Source organism: Ambystoma mexicanum, chromosome 11, assembly GCF_040938575.1.
Source record: "Ambystoma mexicanum isolate Mex_15411 chromosome 11, UKY_AmexF1_1, whole genome shotgun sequence".
Classification (NCBI taxonomy): Eukaryota; Metazoa; Chordata; class Amphibia; order Caudata; family Ambystomatidae; genus Ambystoma; species Ambystoma mexicanum.
The window spans coordinates 12,176,856-12,203,048 of NC_090934.1; the positions used below are offsets into that span (position 1 = coordinate 12,176,856).

The window sequence follows — 26,193 nt, forward strand, 5'->3', positions numbered from 1 at the left end:
TCTCAGGTAAAGTAGTCCAGGTAAAATAGTCCCAGGCCTACCACACCCAAAAGACTAGACCGCATAGCTCAGTTCCTTGTAACTGAGCTATGTGTGTGTGATGCTGGAAATGCATCGGAAGGACAGGGCCTCCGTATCCTTGTCCTTTATTGCTTTTTATCATGTGTTCTGTCGTGTTTTCCGCGCAGAAGTTCAGGTGGCACTCCTGACAGTGCAGCTCTCTCCTTTGGTTTTAGTGAACAGACCCATGGGATACCCTTATGGCACCCATGGGTAGGGGTGCAACCCTGCGCCCCTAGTGTATGTTTTTGGGCACCTGTGGGTGGCCCACAGAGCAGGGTACGGGCTGGTGGCAGCTACGTGCTGAATTGACTGGTGCCCTGAGCGTCCTCCATTTTGGGATGCCCAGGCCCTGTCACTGGAATCGGTAGATTCCTGATGGAGACAAACTGGCCCCCATGGCCTCTTGCCATCCATCGCCTGTTAACTTGATCTTTCTGAAGTCCTGGGAAGCCCTGACTCCTGGCTGTTGGGTGGAAGTGTCATATATGGTAGCGTGGGGGAAGTGCCGACCAGACTGGCTGGAGCCTTCCCAACGACTGTATGTTGTGGGTACACCTGTGGGTGGGACCTGGGTGAATGGAGTGTGTGATTGTGATAGCCTGTCTTCAATGTTGTATAAATAAAGGTCTGAGACAACAAATAGTTTTTATGGAATTCAACGGGAACCCAAATAACTTTATTAACAATGTTTTCCTCTTCTCTTTCAGAGGTAGTTTAAAAGAAAAGGATACGTCTTCACTGTTGGATCTGGCCAGCTTTGTAGCAATATGGACTTCTCTTCCGGCTTAAGGTAAGTTGTCTGTCTCTTTAATCTACGTTGACACTTTCCTTTCTGGGTCGAGGTTACTTCCCTCCTTTCACCATACAGTTTTGAAAACTTGTCTCTTTTCTCTTCTCTGTTCAGTGACTTATCCCTTGACTTCCTTACGTTAGTTTTACTATTCTCTTTTCTTCAGAGTAACCTTCTACGTTTGTTTTTCTCACTTTGCCCAAACTTATCCTCTAACATTTCTGATAATATATATATTCAGAGGCTAATATTGGTAGTCCCGGTTCCTATCACATCGTCACAAAGTCTCTGCAGCTTCTCTTCACGAGGTATTTCGGTTCATAGGAAGTGGTAGACATACCTTTGAGACTCCCTTCTTACTTAGCTCCTATTCGTAGTGATGTTGGATTCAACCTCTCACCCACTTCCGCTTCTTCTAGTTATGTTCTCCAAGAAATTCTGCAGGTCGCTGTTTATCTACACAGCGTCGTATCGTAGTCCTTATCAGGCATTCGGTTCCATAATGATGACCATTAAATAAAGATGCTTCCTTATTTGCGGTTCCCTGAAGTCTATAATGCTATCCCTCTTTAGAGGTCTGTCACTAGTAGCCAGCTCTCCCATACGATTTTTCTGATCTTACTTGTTCACCGTCTCAACGGAGCCTACTGCTTCCTTCTGGACAAGAACATATGCGATCCGCCGTTCCCTTCTGGACACGACCTGTAGTTGGTTCAGCACGGCTTCTCCAGGACAACGGCGTCTACTGCTTCCCGTTTCCGCTACGTCCGCGATCAGCTGTTCCCCTCCGGACACGGCGGTTTTCGTTGGTTCAGGGCGGCGCTCCTCTCGGCCAAGTCAGCGACTACGATCGCTGTGTTGAAACTCACACAAACAAAAAAAAACTCCTCAAACTGCGCAACGGCGCAACTTTGTATCGATTTTTCTAAACTTCAGGCCGAAGCCAACAGCTGCTTCTTTTTAAGAAAACCTCCTCTTCAATATCCCCAGGCATAACCGTCCTTCTCTCCTTCTTCCCCTCGAGACCCCGTCTCCTAGGTAACAAAACATGACAGCCAGGCCAGTAAAGGAAAGTCCATACATGGATCAACTAAAACAGGACTTCCTGGTTATACGTTCAATAGGTAATACTGTATACGTGAGTTTACCACATTTAAAGACACCGTCACACCCCCTCTACTAAACCCTTACGTTCGGGAAGGGTTTCTGCTCTGGACAAATAATCAGCTTGTGATAGCATCTTTCCAGGTCTATGAACAGTATTAAAGGAGAAGGGCTGGAGGGAAAGAAACCCTCTTAGAACCCTCTGGTTTGAGTCTTTATTACGGGCTAACCAGACCAAGGGAGCGTGATCTGAAATCAGCGTAAACTCTCGACCAAGCAGGTAGTACCTAAGTGCATCAATGGCCCACTTGACGGCCAGACACTCCTTCTCTATGGTCGGGTAACTTAACTCATGTGGTAACAATTTCCTACTGATGAACAGTATAGGCCTTTCCCCTCCGCCTTGATTCTGAAGAAGCATTGCTCCGAGTCCCGTTCCTGAAGCATCAGTCTGAAGAGTAAATGGAGATTTAAAATCTGGACATTGCAAGACAGCTTTTTCGGTGAGGGCCTCTTTTAGAAGATTAAAGGCTTTTCTGGCTTCAACTGTTTCCCAAATTTTCTTATACCGTGGGTTTCTTCAACAGATCTGTTAGAGGAGTGGCTAAAGTAGAAAAATGCGGGATAAACCGTCTGTAATACCCCACAAATCCTAGAAATGCCCGTACTTGTTTTGGACTTTCGGGGAACTTCAACTGCTTTATAGCCTTCACTTTTTCTTCTTGGGGTCTAATCATTCCCTGACCCACATAGTATCCCAAATATTTAGTATGAAATGTTGCTACATGTGTCTTCTTAGGGTTTATGTGTAATCCAGCTCGTCTCAAAGTCGAGAGTATATTCCTCAGATGTACTAGATGTTCTTGCCATGAGTGACTATAGATAATGATGTCATCAAGATATGCCCCGACATTACTTTCATGACCTTTTATGAGGTAATTCATCAATCTTTGAAATGTTGCAGGTGCTCCATGTAACCCAAAGGGCAACACCGTGAACTGGTATAGGCCGGTAGGTGTAGCAAAGGCTGTCTTCTCCTTATCTGTTGGTGATAACGGTATCTGCCAATAGCCTTTGGTTAGATCAATAGTGGTTAAGAATCTGGCCTTCCCTAGATTGTTCAGTAAATCTTCTATGTGTGGCATGGGATAAGCATCAAATTTAGAAATTTCGTTCAGTTTTCGGAAGTCCATGCAGAACCTTACACTGCCATCTGGCTTTGGTACCAAGACTACCGGCGAACTCCAATCACTATGTGATGGCTCGATGATACCCAAATCTAACATCTCCTGTACTTCCTGGTTGATGGCGTTTATTTTAGACTCAGGTATTCGATATGGTCGGAGTCTTATTATAGATCCAGGTTTAGTATCTATCCGATGGCAAGTTAGTTTGGTTCTTCCTGGTAGGGATGAGAATATCTCTGTGAACTCTTGTAAGAGGGAAGACAGATCAGATTTTTGTGGGATAGACAATTCAGGGTTAATGTTTAAGCTTTCCACCCCGAACCTTTCCTTAATCTGTGGGAAGTTTTCTTCTGGTGGTACTTCACTAGTAATCATAGCAACGGTTTGCACTGGAGGTATCCACTTTTTCAGTAAATTCACATGATATGTCTGACAAGCCAGTCTACTACCTGGCTGCTTCACCTTATACGTTAAAGGCCCCAGAACTTCCTGAATTTCAAAAGGTCCCTTCCAGCTGGCTAACATCTTATTGTCTGAGGTGGGCATCAGCACTAGTACTTGATCCCCTGTTTTGAACGTACGTAACTGGGCCTTTTGGTTATAATATTTTTCTTGTTTCACTTGAGCTTGAAGAAGGTTGTTTCTAGCTATATCTTGTAGCTTCTCGATTCGATCGTGTAACTGTGATGCGTATTCTGTTAAAGTCAACTCCTGATCTGGTTGTGCCTCCCAATTTTCTTTCAGAATGTCTAATAAAGTTCTTACTGATCTTCCGAACAGTAACTCGAAAGGCGAGAAACCGGTTGATGACTGGGGTGTGTTTCTTAGAGTCATTAATATCCACGGTAACATTCTGTCCCAGTCTCCGTTTCCTGGCGAAGTTGTCTTCCTTAGCATCTGTTTAATAGTTTGGTTGTAGCGCTCAACTAACCCATCAGTCTGGGGATGGTATACAGCTGTTTTTAGATGTCCAATTTTTAGTATATCACAGACTTGCTTCAAGACATTAGACATGAAGTTCGACCCTCGGTCTGTTACGATTTCTCTTGGGATCCCCACTCGTCCAATAAAGGGAATCAATACATCACATATCTGTTGTGTATTGGTGGCTTTCAATGGAAAAGCTTCTGGGTATCTAGTGGCATAGTCTACCACAACGAGGATGTACTTATGACCTCTTCTTGTGGGTTCTATCGGCCCGACAATATCAAGTCCAATCCGACTGAAAGGCTCTAGAACAAGTGGCATTGGTTGCAACGGTGCTTTCTTTATATTAGCTCTATTTTTCTTCTGACAGTCTTCGCAGGATTGACAAAACCTAACCACTTGTTGGTATACGCCTGGCCAGTAGAACCTATCCAAAATGTTTCTAGTAGTCTTTTCCGTTCCGAGATGGCCTTCACCAACTTGTAAGTGAGCTACCTCCAGAACTGTTTGATAATATTTTCTTGGGACCAGAAGTTGCTTCACCTCATCTCCACTCCTGGACTTACTCACTCGGTATAACAACCCCTTCTCTTTTATGAAACGTGGACCTTGTCCCTTAGGATCTTCTGACGTTCGCTCCCGAGCATACTGAAGTAATGGATCCAGCGCTTGAGCCGACCTAAAACTATCGCCATCCTCTTCCAACTTCCAATCAACGGCTAACGGAAGCATATTCTTGTCCTTCCATTCCCTTTTTTGAGTTCTCTTCAATTTCTTGCTCTTTTGTTGCTTACATGAGGGGGCGTAGATTTCTTCTTCCCTGAAAGGGGCCTCTTCCCACCAGCTCTTCTCAATTGCACGTATTATCTTAGGAAATTCAGGTATGTCGGACCCAACTAATAAGGGTTTTGGTAAAGAGGGTAGTACGGCTGCTTTCACTCCCAATTCCTCCCCTCCCAATTTGATCTGTATGTACTTTGATGGATAAGCCTTTACATCCCCATGTACACAGCGAACTGGGATCTCCCCTGAGGAATTATAACTTTCACCTACCAATTCTGACGTCACGGCAGTCTGAAGGCTTCCCGAGTCGACTAGGGCAGTTGTAGGTTTGCCATCCACCTCAGCCTCACACGTATATTAGGTATTGTGACTGCCTTCCAGGCGCTTGTTCAACGTATTCACTTTCTTTAATGGAGTCGAAGACCCCCACATCCATTGGTTCTGTTCTTGGTTTCTTTGGGCAAAATCTAGCAAGGTGGCCCCAGTCTCCGCAGTCAAAACATTGAGGTCCTCGAACGGTTGTGGTGGAAGGACGATAATTTACGGGGCCCTCACTGTTGGGCCTGGACCGTAACACTTCCCCTTCCGGCTTCCTCAGCATGGAGTGTGGCCATCTTGGTTGAGGCCCAGCTTTATTGTTGGTTGTATGTGCTTTATACGTTGTCGTATAGGATACCAACCGTCCCTGGCCCGCTTTCTGATAAGCGGAGGCCACATCTACCGCTTCCTGTAGAGATAGTCGATGATGTTGTTTGACCCATCTCTGCACAGGACCAGGAAGGGCCTCAATGAACTGTTCCAAGATCACTTTTTCTGTTATTTCATTTGTAGTGGTCAGACTAGGTTGTAACCATTTCTCCGCCAGTTCCTTTACCCTATAAAATAACTGTCTGGGGGTTTCCTCTCCAGTCAATTTGACTTCTCTAAACTTGATTCGGTACATTTCCTCATCATGTCCCATTCGTTCCAGCACCACTTTCTTCATATCTCCGTATAGGGTATCCCCCGTTGGGTTTGCGGCCTGATAGGCTGACTGCATTTCCCCGGTCATTAATGGTGCAATGTAATGGCACCATCTCTCGGCTGGCCATTGGGCGTTCCTAGCTACCCTTTCGAAGTTCACAAAAAAATGGGTCGGATCTTCCCCAGTCGCGTATTTTTGCAAGACAGATGTAGGTACTTGCGGGTTGTTCCTAGTATTAGTAACCTCTAGTAATTGTGCTTGCTGCATTTGTAATGCTTGCTGAAAAGCTAGTCTGTCTGCTTGGGCCTGTTGATTCTGCATTTGCAAGGCCTGCTGTAACATTTGTTGTCCCTCACTTAGGGTCTTGATAAGTTCCTCCATTGCGTTCTCTCTATCCCACTTCTGACACCAACTGTGATAGCCTGTCTTCAATGTTGTATAAATAAAGGTCTGAGACAACAAATAGTTTTTATGGAATTCAACGGGAACCCAAATAACTTTATTAACAATGTTTTCCTCTTCTCTTTCAGAGGTAGTTTAAAAGAAAAGGATACGTCTTCACTGTTGGATCTGGCCAGCTTTGTAGCAATATGGACTTCTCTTCCGGCTTAAGGTAAGTTGTCTGTCTCTTTAATCTACGTTGACTCTTTCCTTTCTGGGTCGAGGTTACTTCCCTCCTTTCACCATACAGTTTTGAAAACTTGTCTCTTTTCTCTTCTCTGTTCAGTGACTTATCCCTTGACTTCCTTACGTTAGTTTTACTATTCTCTTTTCTTCAGAGTAACCTTCTACGTTTGTTTTTCTCACTTTGCCCAAACTTATCCTCTAAAATTTCTGATAATATATATATTCAGAGGCTAATATTGGTAGTCCCGGTTCCTATCACATCGTCACAAAGTCTCTGCAGCTTCTCTTCACGAGGTATTTCGGTTCATAGGAAGTGGTAGACATACCTTTGAGACTCCCTTCTTACTTAGCTCCTATTCGTAGTGATGTTGGATTCAACCTCTCACCCACTTCCGCTTCTTCTAGTTATGTTCTCCAAGAAATTCTGCAGGTCGCTGTTTATCTACACAGCGTCGTATCGTAGTCCTTATCAGGCATTCGGTTCCATAATGATGACCATTAAATAAAGATGCTTCCTTATTTGCGGTTCCCTGAAGTCTATAATGCTATCCCTCTTTAGAGGTCTGTCACTAGTAGCCAGCTCTCCCATACGATTTTTCTGATCTTACTTGTTCACCGTCTCAACGGAGCCTACTGCTTCCTTCTGGACAAGAACATATGCGATCCGCCGTTCCCTTCTGGACACGACCCGTAGTTGGTTCAGCACGGCTTCTCCAGGACAACGGCGTCTACTGCTTCCCGTTTCCGCTACGTCCGCGATCAGCTGTTCCCCTCCGGACACGGCGGTTTTCGTTGGTTCAGGGCGGCGCTCCTCTCGGCCAAGTCAGTGACTACGATCGCTGTGTTGAAACTCACACAAACAAAAAAAAACTCCTCAAACTGCGCAACGGCGCAACTTTGTATCGATTTTTCTAAACTTCAGGCCGAAGCCAACAGCTGCTTCTTTTTAAGAAAACCTCCTCTTCAATATCCCCAGGCATAACCGTCCTTCTCTCATTCTTCCCCTCGAGACCCCGTCTCCTAGGTAACAAAACATGACAGCCAGGCCATTAGAGGAAAGTCCATACATGGATCAACTAAAACAGGACTTCCTGGTTATACGTTCAATAGGTAATACTGTATACGTGAGTTTACCACATTTAAAGACACCGTCACAGTGATGAATACGCATTCTATGTTGTGGGAGTCTAGTATCAGGTGTTTGACACAATGACTGAGACAGCCCTGCCCGAAACCGGCATGCACGCAGTGTGTAGTGTTGAATGGCTGGGTACTTGTCCCAATACACATAACTTGTTGTGAGTGTCTGGAGACAAGTGAATGGCCTGAATGCACTGTGTGCCTGATTGCTGCCTGCCTGCATGAATGCCCGTAGTCGTGATTGGATGCTTGAGTGTGACCCAGCGGAATGAATGGGAGATCAACAGTATATCTGGGGACCTCTCACTGCTAGGAATCGTGTTCAGAGCTGAAGTCCAAACTACAAAGAGTAACTGGAGTGAAACTGATGCTTGACTTTGAAGCCCTGCTGGACGAGAAGAATTGCTGTTGCTCTCCTACACAATTTGAAAGCTACTGTGTCTCCAAGGACTGACCCAGAGAGGACCTGGTAAGGCGCCCTCTTCCAGAGCTACGAGGGACCATCATGCACCAGCTGATCTTTGCCAAAGCTCCCTGGTAGACAAACCTTCGATAGGCTGCCGACCCGAGACGGGGACCGCTGCAGAACCCAAGGAGAAGTGCCCAGACTGTTGTCCGCCACTGTCGACGGCCGCCGTCGCTGACCGGAGGCACAGTGCTCCCGTTTGCCAAAGAAATTTCTAATCCAAGGACACTCTCGTCCGCATCGTCGCCGCTGTATCCTGCTGAAGAAGGCCTGACCGTCGACGCGCCGATGAGCATCCACTGGTGGGTTTCCCACTACCCAAAGACCACAGGTACACCGACGACTCGACGCCCTTGCTGGGCCACAGTTCTTCAAATTCTTTGCGGTCCAGAACTATCGACATCGAGGTGCCCTGCACGCCTCTTCCTTGCACGACATTTACGCTTCCCCGTCAACAAGCACCGCTAGGAACGAAGCTGCCACTTCACCGTCGTAGCTCGACCTGTTCTCCGTCGGACGTTCGATGACCCGCGACTCCTGCCTTAAAGGGAGGACACTCAAGAAGGGCCGTTGATTCTCCGACGAGGAACGCTACAACGCCAGGTACTTTGGGTTTGCAGAACTATTGGGAAGGCTGTTGAGACCAATATATGGACTGGGCTTGTGATATATCTTTATTCTACAGGTTGCCCAGGTGGGGGGGGGGGGGAAATCGCCACACAGAACTGTGTTTAACGGTAGTGACCAGTATTCTGCCAGTTGTTCAACCATCTTGCTTTCCTTCCTAGCTCTATTGCTGGTTTCCTTGTTATTGATCTGTGTGACATTTTGACAGTATAGTTGATGCACTTTAATGAGATCTGATAACATGTGTGGTACCACTTTAGAACTGTATATATTTACCATTGTTGATTTTCCCAGAGTAGAAAGTGAGTTATTGTGATAGTGTACATACCTTTGAATATTAATTATATGAAGACTGTGTTTGCAGTAATACAGTGTGTGGACATTCCTTCGTGGGTGCTTGGGGACTACACTCTACTTAAGAACCAGCCTGCATCACCTCCTGAGAAGCTAGGCCTTGATGGCCCCTCCATTGCTACCGTAATATAGAATCTTGGCTGGGGTCCTCTGTGCCTCTCCTCTGCCATATAGAGAGAACAAGCACAGACACCCCCCTCCAAAGTCTTTACAGTGTGTGCCTCCATGTTGGTTGAATCCCCCCCCACCCCAAGTTAAATAGTCCCATTCTAATATTGGTCTTCATGATGGTTATGAGCCTGGCGCCAAAGGTGCCAGTACTGACTCCAAGAGAGTCTTGGAAGAGGTTTTAAGGCCTTTGACCTGGCCCTAACTGGAAGGTTGATTTTCCAGTGAGGGCCAGGGGCAAGGGCCATGACAGGCTGTCCTGAGGAGCATCAAAGCCCCCGTGGTTGCGAAAGCTCCGATTGGGATATTCTCCTGTGTTAGATTCCCCAAGGAAGTCATTTCTGACAGGGGATTAAACTTAATATCCGTGTATATTAAGACCACAGGGGGGGAGAGAGAAAGAGAAAGAGAGAGAAAGAGAGAGAAAGAGAGAGAAAGAGAGAGAAAGAGAGAGAAAGAGAGAGAAAGAGAGAGAAAGAGAGAGAGAGAAAGAGAGAGAGAGAAAGAGAGAGAGAGAAAGAGAGAGACCCTGCTTCTCTACATCCTTCCATCCACAAACAAATGGGCTTGTTGAGCGGTTCAACAAGACCCTGAAAAGCATGATGGGTGGCTTGGAAGAGCACCTGAGAATACAATGGGATATTCTCCTGCCATATCTTCCGTTTGCCTACAGGGAAGTGCCACAGAACCAAGTACGGTTTAGCCCCTTTGAGCTGTTTGGATAGCCTATATGAGGTCCCCTCATTCTAGTGAAAGCACAATGGGAGGGCAACCCCTCATTCCCTACGCGAGATGTGGTGAAGTATGTTCTTGGCCTTAGGTGTAGAATGGCAAAGTACATGGAACAGTCAACACCTGAAGGCCAGTCAGGAGCTGATGAAGCACCGGTACGACCAGAAGGCCACAGTGACAGCCTATTCTCCAGGCCAGTGGGTGTGGATTATGGAGCCTGTCAAACCCAGTGCCCTTCAGAACAAGTGGACTAGGCCTTACTGTGTGCTGGCAAAGTCAGTGAGGTGAATTATCTCATTGACGTGAAACAGGTGTGCAGTGTCTCTCACGTCAACCGCTAAAGCCCCATTATAGTCGGGATGCCTTGGTCATGGCGTAAGTGACTGACAGAGAGACTGTGGAGGAAACTGATCCCCCCCCTCCTACACCTCCTGCACACTGAAGCCACACACAAATGGGTCAGTTGAAGGTGTCAACCTTGCAACGGACAGACTCTCGCTGGTTACTGGGACAGGTCTCCGGTCTGTTCTCGCTGACTCCAGGTCGTGATTGGTGCACCCATGATGTGAACACTGGAGACAGTAGGCCGGTGAAGAGTAGGATTCACCGGATGTCCGATAAGGAGGACGTTTCCAAGATGTTGTCCCTTGGAGTGATAGAGCATCCCAGAGTCCCTGGGCTAGCCCAGAGGTACTGGTCCCCAAGAGGTACTGGTCCCTAAAAAGACCAGTAGTGGGAGGACTGAAGTCCACTACAGGGGGCTCATGTCAGTCACGAAGACAGATGCTCCCCCATTCCTCGGGCAGATAAGCTCATTGACAAGCTCGTTGCTGCCAAGAACATTAATACCTTTGACCTCATGGCAGGGAACTGGCAGGTCGGTTTGACAAATGGAGCGAGAGAGAGGTCAGCAAATAATGAGGTCACTGTGATGCCCTTCGGTTTGAAGAATGCCCCTGCCACTTTTCAGCAGCTGGTTTACCAGGTTATGTCTGTGCTGGTCAGTGTCACCTATTTAGACGACATTGCTGTCTCCAGTCACACCTGTGAGGGTCACTTATCTCACCTGAAACAAGTGCTTCAAGCACTGCAGAATGCAACTCTGACTATCAAGGCTACAAAGTGCCAGATAGCGCAGGGCACAGTGACTTATCTAGGCCACCTGGTCGGTGGGGGTAAGAACCAACCTCTCAAAGCGAAGGTAAAAGCTGTGACGGACTGAGACATCCCCACCGCACAGACGCAGGGGAGAGTCTTTCTAGTTTTCACCGGGTACTACCACTCGTTCATCAAGGGGTACGGGACCATTGCCATGCCCCTGAATGATGCATGCAACTTCCATAAAAATGTCAAGAAGGTAACTTGGACTCCCCCCCCCCCCCCCGCCACCCTCCTCCCCACCTGTAAAACCTCCTTTCAGGATTTAGAGGATGGATTGGGCAGGGCCCCAGTTCTGAGAGTGCCAGACTATGGTCAGGAGTTGATTATCCAGACAGACGCCTGTGCCTTTGGGATTGGAGTAGTGTCAGTTCAGCTGATCTCTCAAGGGGTAGAGCAAGTGGTCGCCTACATTAGCAGGCGATTGACACAAGGCAAAGGAACTGGGCTGTTATTGAAAAAGAGGCTTACGCTGTTGTGTGGGCCGTAAGGAAGCTGAGACTTACATTTTTGGGTCGCACAAAGGCGTATTCGATGGCGTACAGCACTGAAGGTTGAAAGGCCCATTATAAACAAGTGCATCAAGACCAACGTCAGCGGTCTTCAGTTGAGGACTCTGCTATACTTTACATGCAGAAAACATGCACACAAAAAAAACACATGCAGGCACATAAAATTGCACACGCGATTGTCAGACACGTGGGGGGTACATTTAAAGCACCCACGTGTCTGTAACATCAAGTTCATGCAGTACAGAAGTTTTCCACTGCACATAGTGCTGCAGCATTGAACCAGTTACTGCAATCAAAATACACCAATGTGAAGACCAACACCCCAAGAATGAGTAACTTAACCAGTAAGGTCTCCCCCCCAAAGCAAACCACCCAGGGGCACCCATTTCGACTGACAGAATGGACCCTGCCAACCCAGAAGACTTTTCCACTTGCCCCCCTCTTACCCAGCCAAGTTAACTCATGAGCAGAGAGACAGACAGACAGACAATCTGGACGTCTTATTAGGAGGTTTCCCACTTTCAGTCGGACATTACCGGCAAGGCGCCATCCATTCATGGCCCAATAGTGTGTGTAGTTCCATAGAAAGAAAGTACTATTATTAATGCCCAATAAAACATCTAATGTCCATGAACCAAAGAAAACATTATCACGAAAACATTTCCATTTTCCAGCCAGAACATATATTTTTCCTCGCCTATGAAATATTCCCATTGGAAATCGGATTTCCTTTTTTACTCCCTAAAAAATAAATTTGACTCCAACTTTAAAAAATAGGAAGTAAACTACTTCCAAATCTTATCTGAAGAACTAGGAGGGAGGGAACCCTCCTTCAGAAGCCCACCATCAAAGCTTGACCACAAAGGAGATTGGGGTGCATAGCTCACCCCTTATGCCCCCAGTAATACTCGGTTCTATTTCTTAAATAGCCACAGAAGAGCTTAGCTTAAAAGTAGGAACTTGACATTTAGTCACTGTCTCTCCCCCATACCACCTACAGGATTCCCCTCTCCCCTTGCCCCTTCCTGCTTCGCCCACAGCTGCTGCCAGGCTGGTCCTTTCATCGTGCCACCCACCTGACCCTGGGTCCTCCTTTCAGCCCCCCCCCCCCGTTTTATGATGGAGCAATGGGTGGCCGATCCACTGCACCGATAACAGAACTGCATTTTCATATTTGCGCACCCGAGGGGCGCCCATTAGAGGTACTGAGCCCCAATCCTGGGTTTTGCTAGACAGCGCAGTGCACTATTGCCAGAGTGTGGGGGGGAGTTGGGGGGGCTCAAGAGGCGCTCTACATTCACACTCGGCTGACCTGGTAAAAGAGTTCAGCCCATTTCTAACTTTACCAGGGGCGCACCTTCCCCCTCTCAATTTCAGAGGGGAGGGGGACGGGGCAAGCCCTTCAAATGTTGGGAGAGGCACCAACTTCGGAGACGGGGGGGGCACACGTATGTTTGGGGGGCATCTAACTTCCATATGCCTTCTAACGAGACTATTCTAGTGCATATTGAATGTTACAGGCAGTTCACTCTCTCCTTTTAAGTCTTAAAGCACCCACTTATGGCCTGCTGTGAGAATGAGTGGTCTCCTGTCCCCTCTCTACCCTTCCAATCACTCCCCTGGCATCCAAGTACTAACCCCACGTCACAACTTCAATTGCCTAACAATGTAGGTGCTAAAAATGAATGCACGAAACCCACGCGCCTTTTAACACTGTGTTCTGCTCTGTGGGTCAGCCAGGTCCAGTTAACAGCCCAATGGACTTCACACACGCCTCCTGAGAAGGGACCCCAGGCCAGGGAGGGTCAGGGAGTGGCTCGGCTGGGATTGGCCGCGCTCCCGCGCCCCACAGAGGAGAGCAGAGGCCACTTGGACCAGCTTTCCGACGGTTAGGGCGGGTCTCCTGTAGAGGTGGAGGAACCTGCTGAGCAGCCGGGCCTTGGCTTCTCCCTCCTCTGCGAGCAGGGCCGGCAGCACTCAAGGCGCTCCAGGCCCTGCACCAGCAGCATGGCAGGCCCTGCACCAGCAGCATGGCAGGCCCTGCACCAGCAGCATGGCAGGCCCTGCACCAGCAGCATGGCAGGCCCTGCACCAGCAGCATGGCAGGCCCTGCACCAGCAGCATGGCAGGCTCCGGCTGTTTCCATGCCAGAGAGACAGGGGCTGGCTAGACGACTGGGCGCGAGATACAGTTTAGAAGGATATACCCAGGGTTAACCCAGCACCAGTGCTCTTTGGACCTCTTTGCATGCCAACTATAGATCGGTACGGGGGTCACCGCTATGGCTACAGCCACCATGCAGCACCAGCACGGTCACACATACCACGCCAGGCATTAATGGGTGGAGTGGCGCAGCTACTGATGGAACCAGGACCCCCCTCCCCCCTCAACAATAGCAGTGAAAAGATTATAATCCGGCGTGCCGTAACTCGCCCAATAGAATCTGAAAAAGCATGCCTTCCTAACTTTGCAATACCTCATTCCTTTGATAATCCCGGTTTTCAGAAGTCCAAGTCTAGAGCGCCTGGAGTCTGCCCCTGGTATGTACAGCGCCTGGCGTCTGCCCCTGTAATCATTAGATTTCCCTGGCGTGTAGAGCGCCTGGAGTCTGCCCCCGGCCTGTAGAGCGCCCGGCGTCTGCCCCCGGCCTGCAGAGCGCCCGGAGTCTGCCCCCGGCCTGCAGAGCGCCCGGAGTCTGCCCCCGGCCTGCAGAGCGCCCGGAGTCTGCCCCCGGCCTGCAGAGCGCCCGGAGTCTGCCCCCGGCCTGCAGAGCGCCCGGAGTCTGCCCCCGGCCTGCAGAGCGCCCGGAGTCTGCCCCCGGCCTGCAGAGCGCCCGGAGTCTGCCCCCGGCCTGTAGAGCGCCCGGAGTCTGCCCCCGGCCTGTAGAGCGCCCGCCCCCGGCCTGTAGAGCGCCCGCCCCCGGCCTGTAGAGCGCCCGCCCCCGGCCTGTAGAGCGTCTGCCCCCGGCCTGTAGAGCGTCTGCCCCCGGCCTGTAGAGCGCCTGGCATCTGCCCCCGGCCTGTAGAGCGCCTGGCATCTGCCCCCGGCCTGTAGAGCGCCTGGCATCTGCCCCCGGCCTGTAGAGCGCCTGGCATCTGCCCCTGGAATCTTTAGATTTCCCTGGCGTGTAGAGCGCCTGGAGTCTGCCCCCGGCCTGTAGAGCGCCTGGCATCTGCCCCCGGCCTGTAGAGTGCCTGGCATCTGCCCCTGGAATCTTTAGATTTCCCTGGCCTGTAGAGCGCCCGGAGTCTGCCCCCGGCCTGTAGAGCGCCCGCCCCCGGCCTGTAGAGCGCCCGCCCCCGGCCTGTAGAGCGCCTGGCGTCTGCCCCTGGAATCTTTAGATTTCCCTGGCTTGTAGAGCGCCCGGCGTCTGCCCCCGGCCTGTAGAGCGCCCGGCGTCTGCCCCTGGAATCTTTACATATCCCCTGCGTGTAAAACAGGGCTTCCATAGGTCTAACGCTTTCAGCACTGACCCTAAATAAGAAAGATTAGGAAGACCACATAATGTGTCTTTCTGGAATTCTAAACAATCATTGCTAGACTCATTAAAGGTTTATTTCAGGCACACTTCAGGGGGTGAGTCCCTGATTTAGTCTGTTCTTAAACACCTGAACTCAGCCTTTCATCCTTCTGAGGTCGATAAATGAGTACCAACACAGGTTGGCTGATGTTGGGTGCATATTATTTCTATATAAAGCGCTTAAGCGTAAGTGCTATATAATAACACATCATTAGGTCATGGACACCTGCTTGTATTCACAGTAATTTGGTAATATGGACGGGGACACACACACACACACACACACACACACACACACACACACACACACACACACACACACACACACACACACACACACACACACACACACACACACACACACACACACACACACACACACACACACACACACACACACACACACACACACACACACACACACACACACACACACACACACACACACACACACACACACACACACACACACACACACACACACACACACACACACACACACACACACACACACACACACACACACACACACACACACACACACACACACACACACACACACACACACCTCCCCCCCCTTACCAGGGCATCAGGCGCCCAAAGTGGGTCCATGTCGTCTTGCTGATGAAGAAGCCAACTAGGGGGTCGGTGATGGCGTCCCAGGCGCGCCCCGTGAACAGGATGATGGAGGCGTAAAAGGGGTCCACCTAAAGCAAGACAAGAGCAGTTAGAGGCGTGTACCATGTGCGACCGACTACTCACCCTAGAAAACACGGGGGGTCGCATCTGCAAATACTGCACCGGCCTCTGGAATGACCCCCCCCCCCCCCCCCCCCCCCATAAGTACAGCGCTTCACAGAGAACTCCGCCTACCCGCTACACCCCAAACTAGAGACTCAGAAGTGTACCCTCAGGACTATGCGGCGTGGTTTCTCAGCCAAAGAAATGCCCACTCAAGCAAAACGGATCCCTAGGCATCGCAGAGGCGCCCTCCCCAGGAAGCCCTCTGCCTCGTCTGCACCCCCCCCCCCCCCAGTCGCAGACTGCACCTCCTCAGACTTCGAGTCCACACCCTCCATGCATACAGCTGCACCCTCAAAGACGAAGAGGCCCCTCCCCCCCCCACAGAAACCCTGAAGGCCATCTACCTCTGGCCCAGTGGAGGAACTTTTCTGAAAATGTTACGGGGGTGTCTTAAGACATATAAAGAAAAGGTACCCCAGAAAAATGAATGGGGATAACATGGTGTGCCATGAAAGTCGGGAGGTGGGGGATGGGGGCAAACACCACCGTCATGACAATCCATGGACCCAGCGCTTAATCATCATCCCCCCCCCCCCCCAAAACCATGGCTGATGCTCCGAGAACAGACCGGCCTCCCGGCCAGAGATCTGGGGACCACCTCCAAAGCCGCAGGCCAAAGGTGTGGCGAAACCAGACTTCCTAACGGGGGTTCTGTAGAGGGCGCACCCCAGCCACAGCTCGGCTCTGGAATCCTGTCAGTAGAGGCGGAGGGTCACTGGGGCAGGGAAGCGCCCTCCTGAGAACCCGGGGCGGGAAGGTCAAAGAAGGACTCGCGGATCCCTGCACCCCTGCAGTGCGCCCCCCCCCCAGCTCCCCGACAACCCCTCGTGCGGGCCCCCACTGCAGAGGGCCGCAGATGCCTCCAGGGGTCTCACCTGCGCAATGTCCAGAAGGTAGATTTGCAGGAAGAAGCCCAGCGCGCAGCCTGTGATCTGGTAGGGCGCCCCCCCGATGGCGTAACAGACCTTATTGCACACAGAGAGCTTCTGCTTACTCCGCTGCAAAACACAAAATGGAGGGAAATGTGAGCTGAAGCACGCACCACAACCGCAGAAGAGACCCTCAAAGTACTGGGCACGTTCACCAGGAATACCCCATACGCTGCCCCTCACAAGCATTAGGGCTCCCATGGCCTGGGCACGTTCACCAGGAATACCCCATACGCTGCCCCTCACAAACATTAGGGCTTCCATGGCGTGGGCACGTTCACCAGGAATACCCCATACGCTGCCCCTCACAAGCATTAGGGCTCCCATGGCCTGGGCACGTTCACCAGGAATACCCCATACGCTGCCCCTCACAAGCATTAGGGCTCCCATGGCCTGGGCACGTTCACCAGGAATACCCCATACGCTGCCCCTCACAAGCATTAGGGCTCCCATGGCCTGGGCACGTTCACCAGGAATACCCCATACGCTGCCCCTCACAAGCATTAGGGCTCCCATGGCCTGGGCACGTTCACCAGGAATACCCCATACGCTGCCCCTCACAAGCATTAGGGCTCCCATGGCCTGGGCACGTTCACCAGGAATACCCCATACGCTGCCCCTCACAAACATTAGGGCTCCCATGGTCTGGGCACGTTCACCAGGAATACCCCATACGCTGCCCCTCACAAGCATTAGGGCTCCCATGGCCTGGGCACGTTCACCAGGAATACCCCATACGCTGCCCCTCACAAGCATTAGGGCTCCCATGGCCTGGGCACGTTCACCAGGAATACCCCATACGCTGCCCCTAACAAGCATTAGGGCTCCCATGGCCTGGGCACGTTCACCAGGAATTCCCCTCACAAGCATTAGGGCTCCCATGGCCTGGGCACGTTCACCAGGAATTCCCCTCACAAGCATTAGGGCTCCCATGGCCTGGGCACGTTCACCAGGAATACCCCATACGCTACCCCTCACAAGCATGGCTCCCATGGCCTGGGCACGTTCACCAGGAATACCCCATACACTGCCCCTCACAAGCATTAGGGCTCCCATGGCCTGGGCACGTTCACCAGGAATACCCCATACGCTGCCCCTCACAAGCATTAGGGCTCCCATGGCCTGGGCACGTTCACCAGGAATACCCCATACTCTGCCCCTCACAAGCATTAGGGCTCCCATGGCCTGGGCACGTTCACCAGGAATACCCCATACGCTGCCCCTCACAAGCATTAGGGCTCCCATGGTCTGGGCACGTTGACCAGGAATACCCCATAAGCTGCCCCTCACAAGCATTAGGGCTCCCATGGCCTGGGCACGTTCACCAGGAATACCCCATACGCTGCCCCTCACAAGCATTAGGGCTCCCATGGCCTGGGCACGTTCACCAGGAATACCCCATACGCTGCCCCTCACAAACATTAGGGCTTCCATGGCGTGGGCACGTTCACCAGGAATACCCCATACGCTGCCCCTCACAAGCATTAGGGCTCCCATGGCCTGGGCACGTTCACCAGGAATACCCCATACGCTGCCCCTCACAAGCATTAGGGCTCCCATGGCCTGGGCACGTTCACCAGGAATACCCCATACGCTGCCCCTCACAAGCATTAGGGCTCCCATGGCCTGGGCACGTTCACCAGGAATACCCCATACGCTGCCCCTCACAAGCATTAGGGCTCCCATGGCCTGGGCACGTTCACCAGGAATACCCCATACGCTGCCCCTCACAAGCATTAGGGCTCCCATGGCCTGGGCACGTTCACCAGGAATACCCCATACGCTGCCCCTCACAAGCATTAGGGCTCCCATGGCCTGGGCACGTTCACCAGGAATACCCCATACGCTGCCCCTCACAAGCATTAGGCCTCCCATGGCCTGGGCACGTTCACCAGGAATACCCCATACGCTGCCCCTCACAAGCATTAGGGCTCCCATGGTCTGGGCACGTTCACCAGGAATACCCCATACGCTACCCCTCACAAGCATTAGGGCTCCCATGGTCTGGGCACGTTCACCCGGAATACCCCATACGCTGCCCCTCAGAAGCATTAGGGCTCCCATGGCCTGGGCACGTTCACCAGGAATACCCCATACGCTGCCCCTCACAAGCATTAGGGCTCCCATGGCCTGGGCACGTTCACCAGGAATACCCCATACGCTGCCCCTAACAAGCATTAGGGCTCCCATGGCCTGGGCACGTTCACCAGGAATTCCCCTCACAAGCATTAGGGCTCCCATGGCCTGGGCACGTTCACCAGGAATTCCCCTCACAAGCATTAGGGCTCACATGGCCTGGGCACGTTCACCAGGAATACCCCTCACAAGCATTAGGGCTCCCATGGCCTGGGCACGTTCACCAGGAATACCCCATACTCTGCCCCTCACAAGCATTAGGGCTCCCATGGCCTGGGCACGTTCACCAGGAATACCCCATACGCTGCCCCTCACAAGCATTAGGGCTCCCATGGCCTGGGCATGTTCACCAGGAATACCCCATACGCTGCCCCTCACAAGCATGGCTCCCATGGCCTGGGCACGTTCACCAGGAATACCCCATATGCTGCCCCTCACAAGCATGGCTCCCATGGCCTGGGCACGTTCACCAGGAATACCCCCTACGATGCCCATAGCAAGCATTAGGGCGCCCATGATGTGGGCACGTTCACCAGGAATACCAGATGCACTGCCCCTCACAAGCATTAGGGCTCCCATGGCCTTGGCACGTTCACCAGGAATACCCCATATGCTGCCCCTCACAAGCATTAGGGCTCCCATGGCCTGGGCACGTTCACCAGGAATACCCCTCACAAGCATTAGGGCTCCCATGGCCTGGGCACGTTCACCAGGAATGCCCCATACGCTGCCCCTCACAAGCATTAGGGCTCCGATGGCCGGGGCACGTTCACCAGGAATACCCCAAACACTGCCCCTCACAAGCATTAGGGCTCCCATGGCCTGGGCACGTTCACCAGGAATACCCCATACGCTACCCCTCACAAGCATGGCTCCCATGGCCTGGGCACGTTCACCAGGAATACCCCATATGCTGCCCCTCACAAGCATGGCTCCCATGGCCTGGGCACGTTCACCAGGAATACCCCATACGCTGCCCCTCACAAGCATTAGGGCTCCCATGGCCTGGGCACGTTCACCAGGAATACCCCTCACAAGCATTAGGGCTCCCATGGTGTGGGCACGTTCACCAGGAATATCCCATACACTGCTCCTCACAAGCATGGCTCCCATGGCCTGGGCACGTTCACCAGGAATACCCCATACGCTGCCCCTCACAAGCATGGCTCCCATGGCCTGGGCACGTTCACCAGGAATACCCCATACGCTGCCCCTCACAAGCATGGCTCCCACGGCCTGGGCACGTTCACCAGGAATACCCATACGCTGCCCCTCACAAGCATTTGGGCTCCCATGGCCTGGGCACGTTCACCAGGAATACCCCATACGCTGCCCCTCACAAGCATTAGGGCTCCCATGGTGTGGGCACGTTCACCAGGAATACCCCATACGCTGCCCCTCACAAGCATTAGGGCTCCCATGGTCTGGGCACGTTCACCAGGAACACCCCATATGCTGCCCCTCACAAGCATTAGGGCTCCCATGGTCTGGGCACGTTCACCAGGAACACCCCATACGCTGCCCCTCACAAGCATTAGGGCTCCCATGGCCTGGGCACGTTCACCAGGAATACCCCATACGCTGCCCCTCACAAGCATTAGGGCTCCCATGGTGTGGGCACGTTCACCAGGAACACCCCATACGCTGCCCCTCACAAGCATTAGGGCTCCCATGGCCTGGGCACGTTCACCAGGAATACCCCATACGCTGCCCCTCACAAGCATTAGGGCTCTCATGGTGTGGGCACGTTCACCAGGAATACCCAATACGCTGCCCCTCACAAGCATTAGGGCTCCCATGGCCTGGGCACGTTCACCAGGAATACCCCTCACAAGCATTAGGGCTCCCATGGTGTGGGCAAGTTCACCAGGAATACCCCATACGCTGCCCCTCACAAGCATAAGGGCTCCCATGGTCTGGGCACGTTCACCAGGAATACCCCATACGCTGTCCCTCACAAGCATTAGGGCTCCGATGGCCTGGGCACGTTCACCAGGAATACCCCATACGCTGCCCCTCACAAGCATTAGGGCTCCCCTGGCTTGGGCACGTTCACCAGGAATACCGCATACGCTGCCCCTCACAAGCATTAGGGCTCCCATGGCCTGGGCACGTTCACCAGGAATACCCCATACGCTGCCCCTCACAAGCATTAGGGCTCCCATGGCCTGGGCACGTTCACCAGGAATATCCCATACGCTGCCCCTCACAAGCATTAGGGCTCCCATGGCCTGGGCACGTTCACCAGGAATACCCCATACGCTGCCCCTCACAAGCATTAGGGCTCCCATGGCCTGGGCACGTTCACCAGGAATACCCCATACACTGCCCCTCACAAGCATTAGGGCTCCGATGGCCTGGGCACGTTCACCAGGAATGCCCCATACGCTGCCCCTCACAAGCATTAGGGCTCCGATGGCCGGGGCACGTTCACCAGGAATATCCCATACGCTGCCCCTCACAAGCATTAGGGCTCCCATGGCCTGGGCACGTTCACCAGGAATACCCCATACGCTGCCCCTCACAAGCATTAGGGCTCCCATGGCCTGGGCACGTTCACCAGGAATACCCCATACGCCTCCCCTCACAAGCATAAAGGGCTCCCATGGCGTGGGCACGTTCACCAGGAATACCCCATACGCCGCCCCTCACAAGCATTAGGGCTCCCATGGCCTGGGCACGTTCACCAGGAATACCCCATACGCCTCCCCTCACAAGCATAAAGGGCTCCCATGGCGTGGGCACGTTCACCAGGAATACCCCATACGCTGCCCCTCACAAGCATTAGGGTTCCCATGGCGTGGGCACGTTCACCAGGAATACCCCATACACTGCCCCTCACAAGCATTAGGGCTCCCATGGCCTGGGCACGTTCACCAGGAATACCCCATACGCTGCCCCTCAAGCATGAGGTGTGTCGCTGGTGGGGACACATTTCATCAACATGGTTGCTCCCCCCAACCCTCATCCCCTTCCTTAGAGTGAAACCAGTCTGAGGCACCTGCCGGATGCATATAATGCAGACAAAGTAATAAAGCCAGGGGTTAATAGCTGGCAGTTATCGCCAGATAGCCAGCCAGCAGGAAGCTGAAACATTGAACGCCCACTGAAAAGCTATAAATCACTGGTCAGCGAGTGGCTGATGTGGAGTAACAGGGTGCGAAGACTTGGCATACCCCAAGAGAAGGGATGCCCAGAAAGGCTCCAGCAAACGCAGCTTGTGAGGTAAGGGCCGCAAAGCGCACATTCAAAGTCCCAGAACGTATCATATAAAGGAATACATTGCCGTGTTGTAAGATTTCTTAACAGCAACATGGGGGCAGTAGCTGGGGGCCCCTCCGAGGCTCGAGGCCCCTTTCATTTGAAAAAGTTGAAAGGCCCAAACTCTGTCCATGGTGCAAGTGGCACCACTCTGCGAGGAGAGAGGATTGAGCGTTATACTCCTGTAAAATAAGGCCACTTATCCATCAGTGGCCAGAAAGAGAGAACCACTTCTCACCCCACTGAAACATGCCCTTTTATTCCAAGCAGACTTCCAAAGGCGTAGAGTCGTGGGAGTGAAATAGGGCTGGCCTCGTCACACAGAACACTTCCTGGAGCTAGCGCGGGACAGGAAGTGGTGGACAGAAAGGGTAGGGGGGCACTTATGGCCTGGAGCAGACGTGTGAGGAGCAGCATTACATTAACAGGTTACCTTCATATTAGGATCAGGGATAATGAAGAGACAAGAAAGGTCCAGGACCGGTCTCCGCTACGGCCATTGCAGGGCGGCGCAACCCAGCAAGTGTGGCAGTTTAATATTTTTGCAGCAGACCTCCACCTAAGTAAACATATAGTTTCTGCTAAAGCTAGAATTGATTATATTTTCTATTAAAAGAAAACACTGTAATCCCCTTGTTAAAAGCCTCATGCTCCCTGTCCCCCTGCACATTCTTTGTGACCCACTAGGAGGGCCAGCCCCACAGTGTGAAAGGCACTAGGTCAGGTTACAGGGAATAGAAACATTGACCCATCACCCTGGTGGCCAGAACCCACTGAGTGGGATATAGCAACACTCTCAGGACTCCTGCCAATCAGTGGCACAGGGGCATTCCCGGCGCTGGAAAGGTCTTTGCGACAATATGTGGACGTTTGTGTGCACATGCCAACACGAGCTGCAGGGCCCAGGGGGTTGACAGTTTTCAGAACTAGAAAGGGATGTTAAATGAGGACACAAACTTTTTATTATAATAATTAAAGTTATTTGTATTCATGTAGGGGCGCATGGCAGGCTCCTCCCGATTCTAAATGCTGTGCTAACAGGTGTTAACAGACCTCGGAAGGAGGAAAAGCCAAGTCTTGATCAACCTCTGAAAGGAGTGTAGCGATATATTGAGAGACCACCCTTAACCTGCGGAGCTCCTCCCCCAATCAAGGAGCCCCACGATGAGTCGGTTGAGTTTGGCGCTAGCCCGATTAACAACTCATGTAGAGCCATGTAAATCCCCCCCCCCCCACCCCCCGGGTGCTAAAAGTGAGCCAAGAACCAATACGGGGTATAGAAAGAATATAGAAGTATTACGCTCAATGAATAATAACTCTACTTAATTCTACACACCACCTTCTCTGTGGCAGACAACAAAGCTTCAACTACAAAAACAGGCAAATAGTACCTGCTGACAGTTTTAACATGGGAACACTCCACACATGGTACATGTAGTCCTATGTTTAATTTCCTTCACACTTTAAAATGCTTGCAGTTTTGGAAACAGACATGGACAAATGCACGTGGCAAATCACAACCTGGCCCCTTTTCTCCCACCAACCAACTAAAATCGGTCTGCTCTCAGGGTCACTTCCACACACTCAGGAGAGAGTGTGTATCGTTCACTGGAAAGGACACTAGTTTCACTTAAAGCACCTCTACCCCAGCACCAAAGCCCATGCATCAGCAATATGCAGCACCCCTCTGTTTAAAGGTCAGGTCTAGGGAGTGGGGCCATTTCATTTGGGGCCGAGGGTGCTCCTTTTGTTCACATACAATCTTTAAGGAGTGGAGCAAACACCTTTTTGTTTTAAAGGCAAGGTTTGGGAAAGGTGATAATTAGAAATTTCATTTTTGTGGCCAGGTCACCCTAATTACTTTATGTGACTAACAGTATTGCCGCTAGTAAAGAAGGTGGGAGTTTCAAACTCTTCCAAGCGCCCCCCTGCCTCAATCTATTTGGGAGTAAATTAAATTAATATACAGTCAAATATGCCAAGGGTCTACACAATCCCCCCCTCCCCACCTACCCACTATGAAGGTAAGATATTAAGGCAGGCAGACCCCACCACCCACATACTTGGTTTCAAATGGATCAATTTTACTTACATGGGACCTCTGCTGTGGGGCTCTTGGGGAAGACAGCCAAGGTCCACTTCGGACAGCACGGGGTCTGGTCACTACAGTCGGAGATGGTAGCCAGCTTTCACCCCTCATCTGGCTTCTCCTTAAGGGTCAGGGCCTAGTCTGCTGTTGGCTCCCCAGTTGCTCTCTTTCCCATGCAAAGTTTAAGGCCTCTCAATGTGAAGGCCTCTCCACCCAAGATGTCAGGCAGCTATCTCAGGATGTCTCCAGGTGGATTTAAGGGCAAAAATCTGGAAGATGCGTGCAGCTCTCCCACGAGGATGGTTTTAGCAGCTTGTTCCCCTTGTCTGAACCCTTCTTGCATACAGCAAGTGCTTTTGAATGTATAAATCACACCTCCAATTATTACAATTAGAAAGGGCCAGTTTATTGGTGCTAACCTTCCGATTGGAGGATCATTTTCTCTTCCACCTCCCAAGAGCCAACCCCTCCCTGCAGATAGGATAGTTCTATAGTGGAGTTGATAGCAAGGAGGAACCCACCTAGCAAAGTTCTCTCACTCAAAAAGTCACAACATAACTATTTTTATTTTCCATTTACCTGGAACAATATATACATATATAAATTCAGCAACTTCTGGCAAACCAGATGTAATGATTCTTGTGTTTGCACCATGTGGCATTGGCACGTGCAATGTAATTATTTGCCCTTTACACATAAAAGCATAGTTATGAATATGAAATTTAATATCCAGATAACTAATTTAACAAGCCACCACCTTGACATTTTTTAGATTCAGACCATTTTCAGGAAACCTAAAAACACATTTTAAGTGGTAACTAAAATTCGCGAAATCGCACATGAATGACAATCATATCATTACCACTGCTTTGAAATCAGCTTAAAAATGATATCTATCACCAGTCTAAGTATCTCGGTCTGCAAATTATTACAACATTTGCAATGAAAGTCAATGACCACATAAGTAACATATATCATATTTAGTTTCCCATCACAGTTCCTATTTCTTAGTTTAATTTCTTTGAAACCACGTGGTTCAGAGTCTGCGGGCTGCAATGTTGAATCAGGCTGGGTTAAAAACATGAGCCTTTTCTCCTTCGAAAGATAATGGGCTGAAGAGATTCTTATCCTGCAGAAGATAGTCCACCTCTGCCCTGTGATGTTATGAGGCCATGCTGTTATCTGCCATTTGGTCCTGGTGATCTTGAGTCTACCATCATTTTGATCCAAGATGCTTTATTTGCAAGCATTCACCCACCGAAGCCAGTACTGTTGTCCATCAGCCCGTCCTAAATACTAGGTGTGTGTCAGCTTCACAAAGATCACCCTTCCAGATAAGGAGCCAAAAGGCCTACAGTTGGGGGAGGCACTTCAACATTCTGCCCAACAACAAAAATATTAGTCTGTCTTGGGCCTAAATGAGATTTACATGTGACCCATGAAAACAAAATAGCCTTTTCAATTGTTGCCTTCTGTTCTCAGGGGCACATTTTACTTATTGAAGCATCTTTCGGGTTATGGTGAAATGCATTTTTGAATCAGGGTATTCTCTTTGTGTTGCACTTCCAGTATGCATTTGTTTCTTCAATGGGGCATTTTGAAAGTGACATTTTTAAAGTGCTGCAATGACATTTTCTTCCATGTTATAATGTTCCTTGTGTCAAGTGCAGAAATACCTGTATTGATATTTGCTAGGCACGATTATCAGCATTGAAGTGTAAAGGTAGGCTTTTCATTCACCAGTGGTTATTTCAGATATATTTGTTTAGGCTGTGATTAAACGCCACAGGAGGAGAGACCAAGTTTCCATCGACCTCTCAAAGGAGGAAAGGCCCAGTCTCCAGCGACCTCC

At 50.9% G+C, this 26,193-nt stretch overlaps 1 protein-coding gene across 2 annotated transcripts in view; it reads right to left on the reverse strand.

The window, feature by feature from the left end:
- The window catches only part of MFSD2A (MFSD2 lysolipid transporter A, lysophospholipid), a 225,534-nt gene that overhangs the window by 184,845 nt on the left and 14,496 nt on the right, over nt 1–26,193 (reverse strand). For both annotated transcript variants that reach the window (XM_069622396.1, XM_069622397.1), the window contains exons 2-3: nt 16,802–16,924; nt 15,705–15,829 (exon numbers count right to left, since the gene is read on the reverse strand). In XM_069622396.1, coding sequence (XP_069478497.1) covers nt 15,705–15,829; nt 16,802–16,924 — 248 coding nt within the window. The remainder of the gene's footprint in view (nt 1–15,704; nt 15,830–16,801; nt 16,925–26,193) is intronic.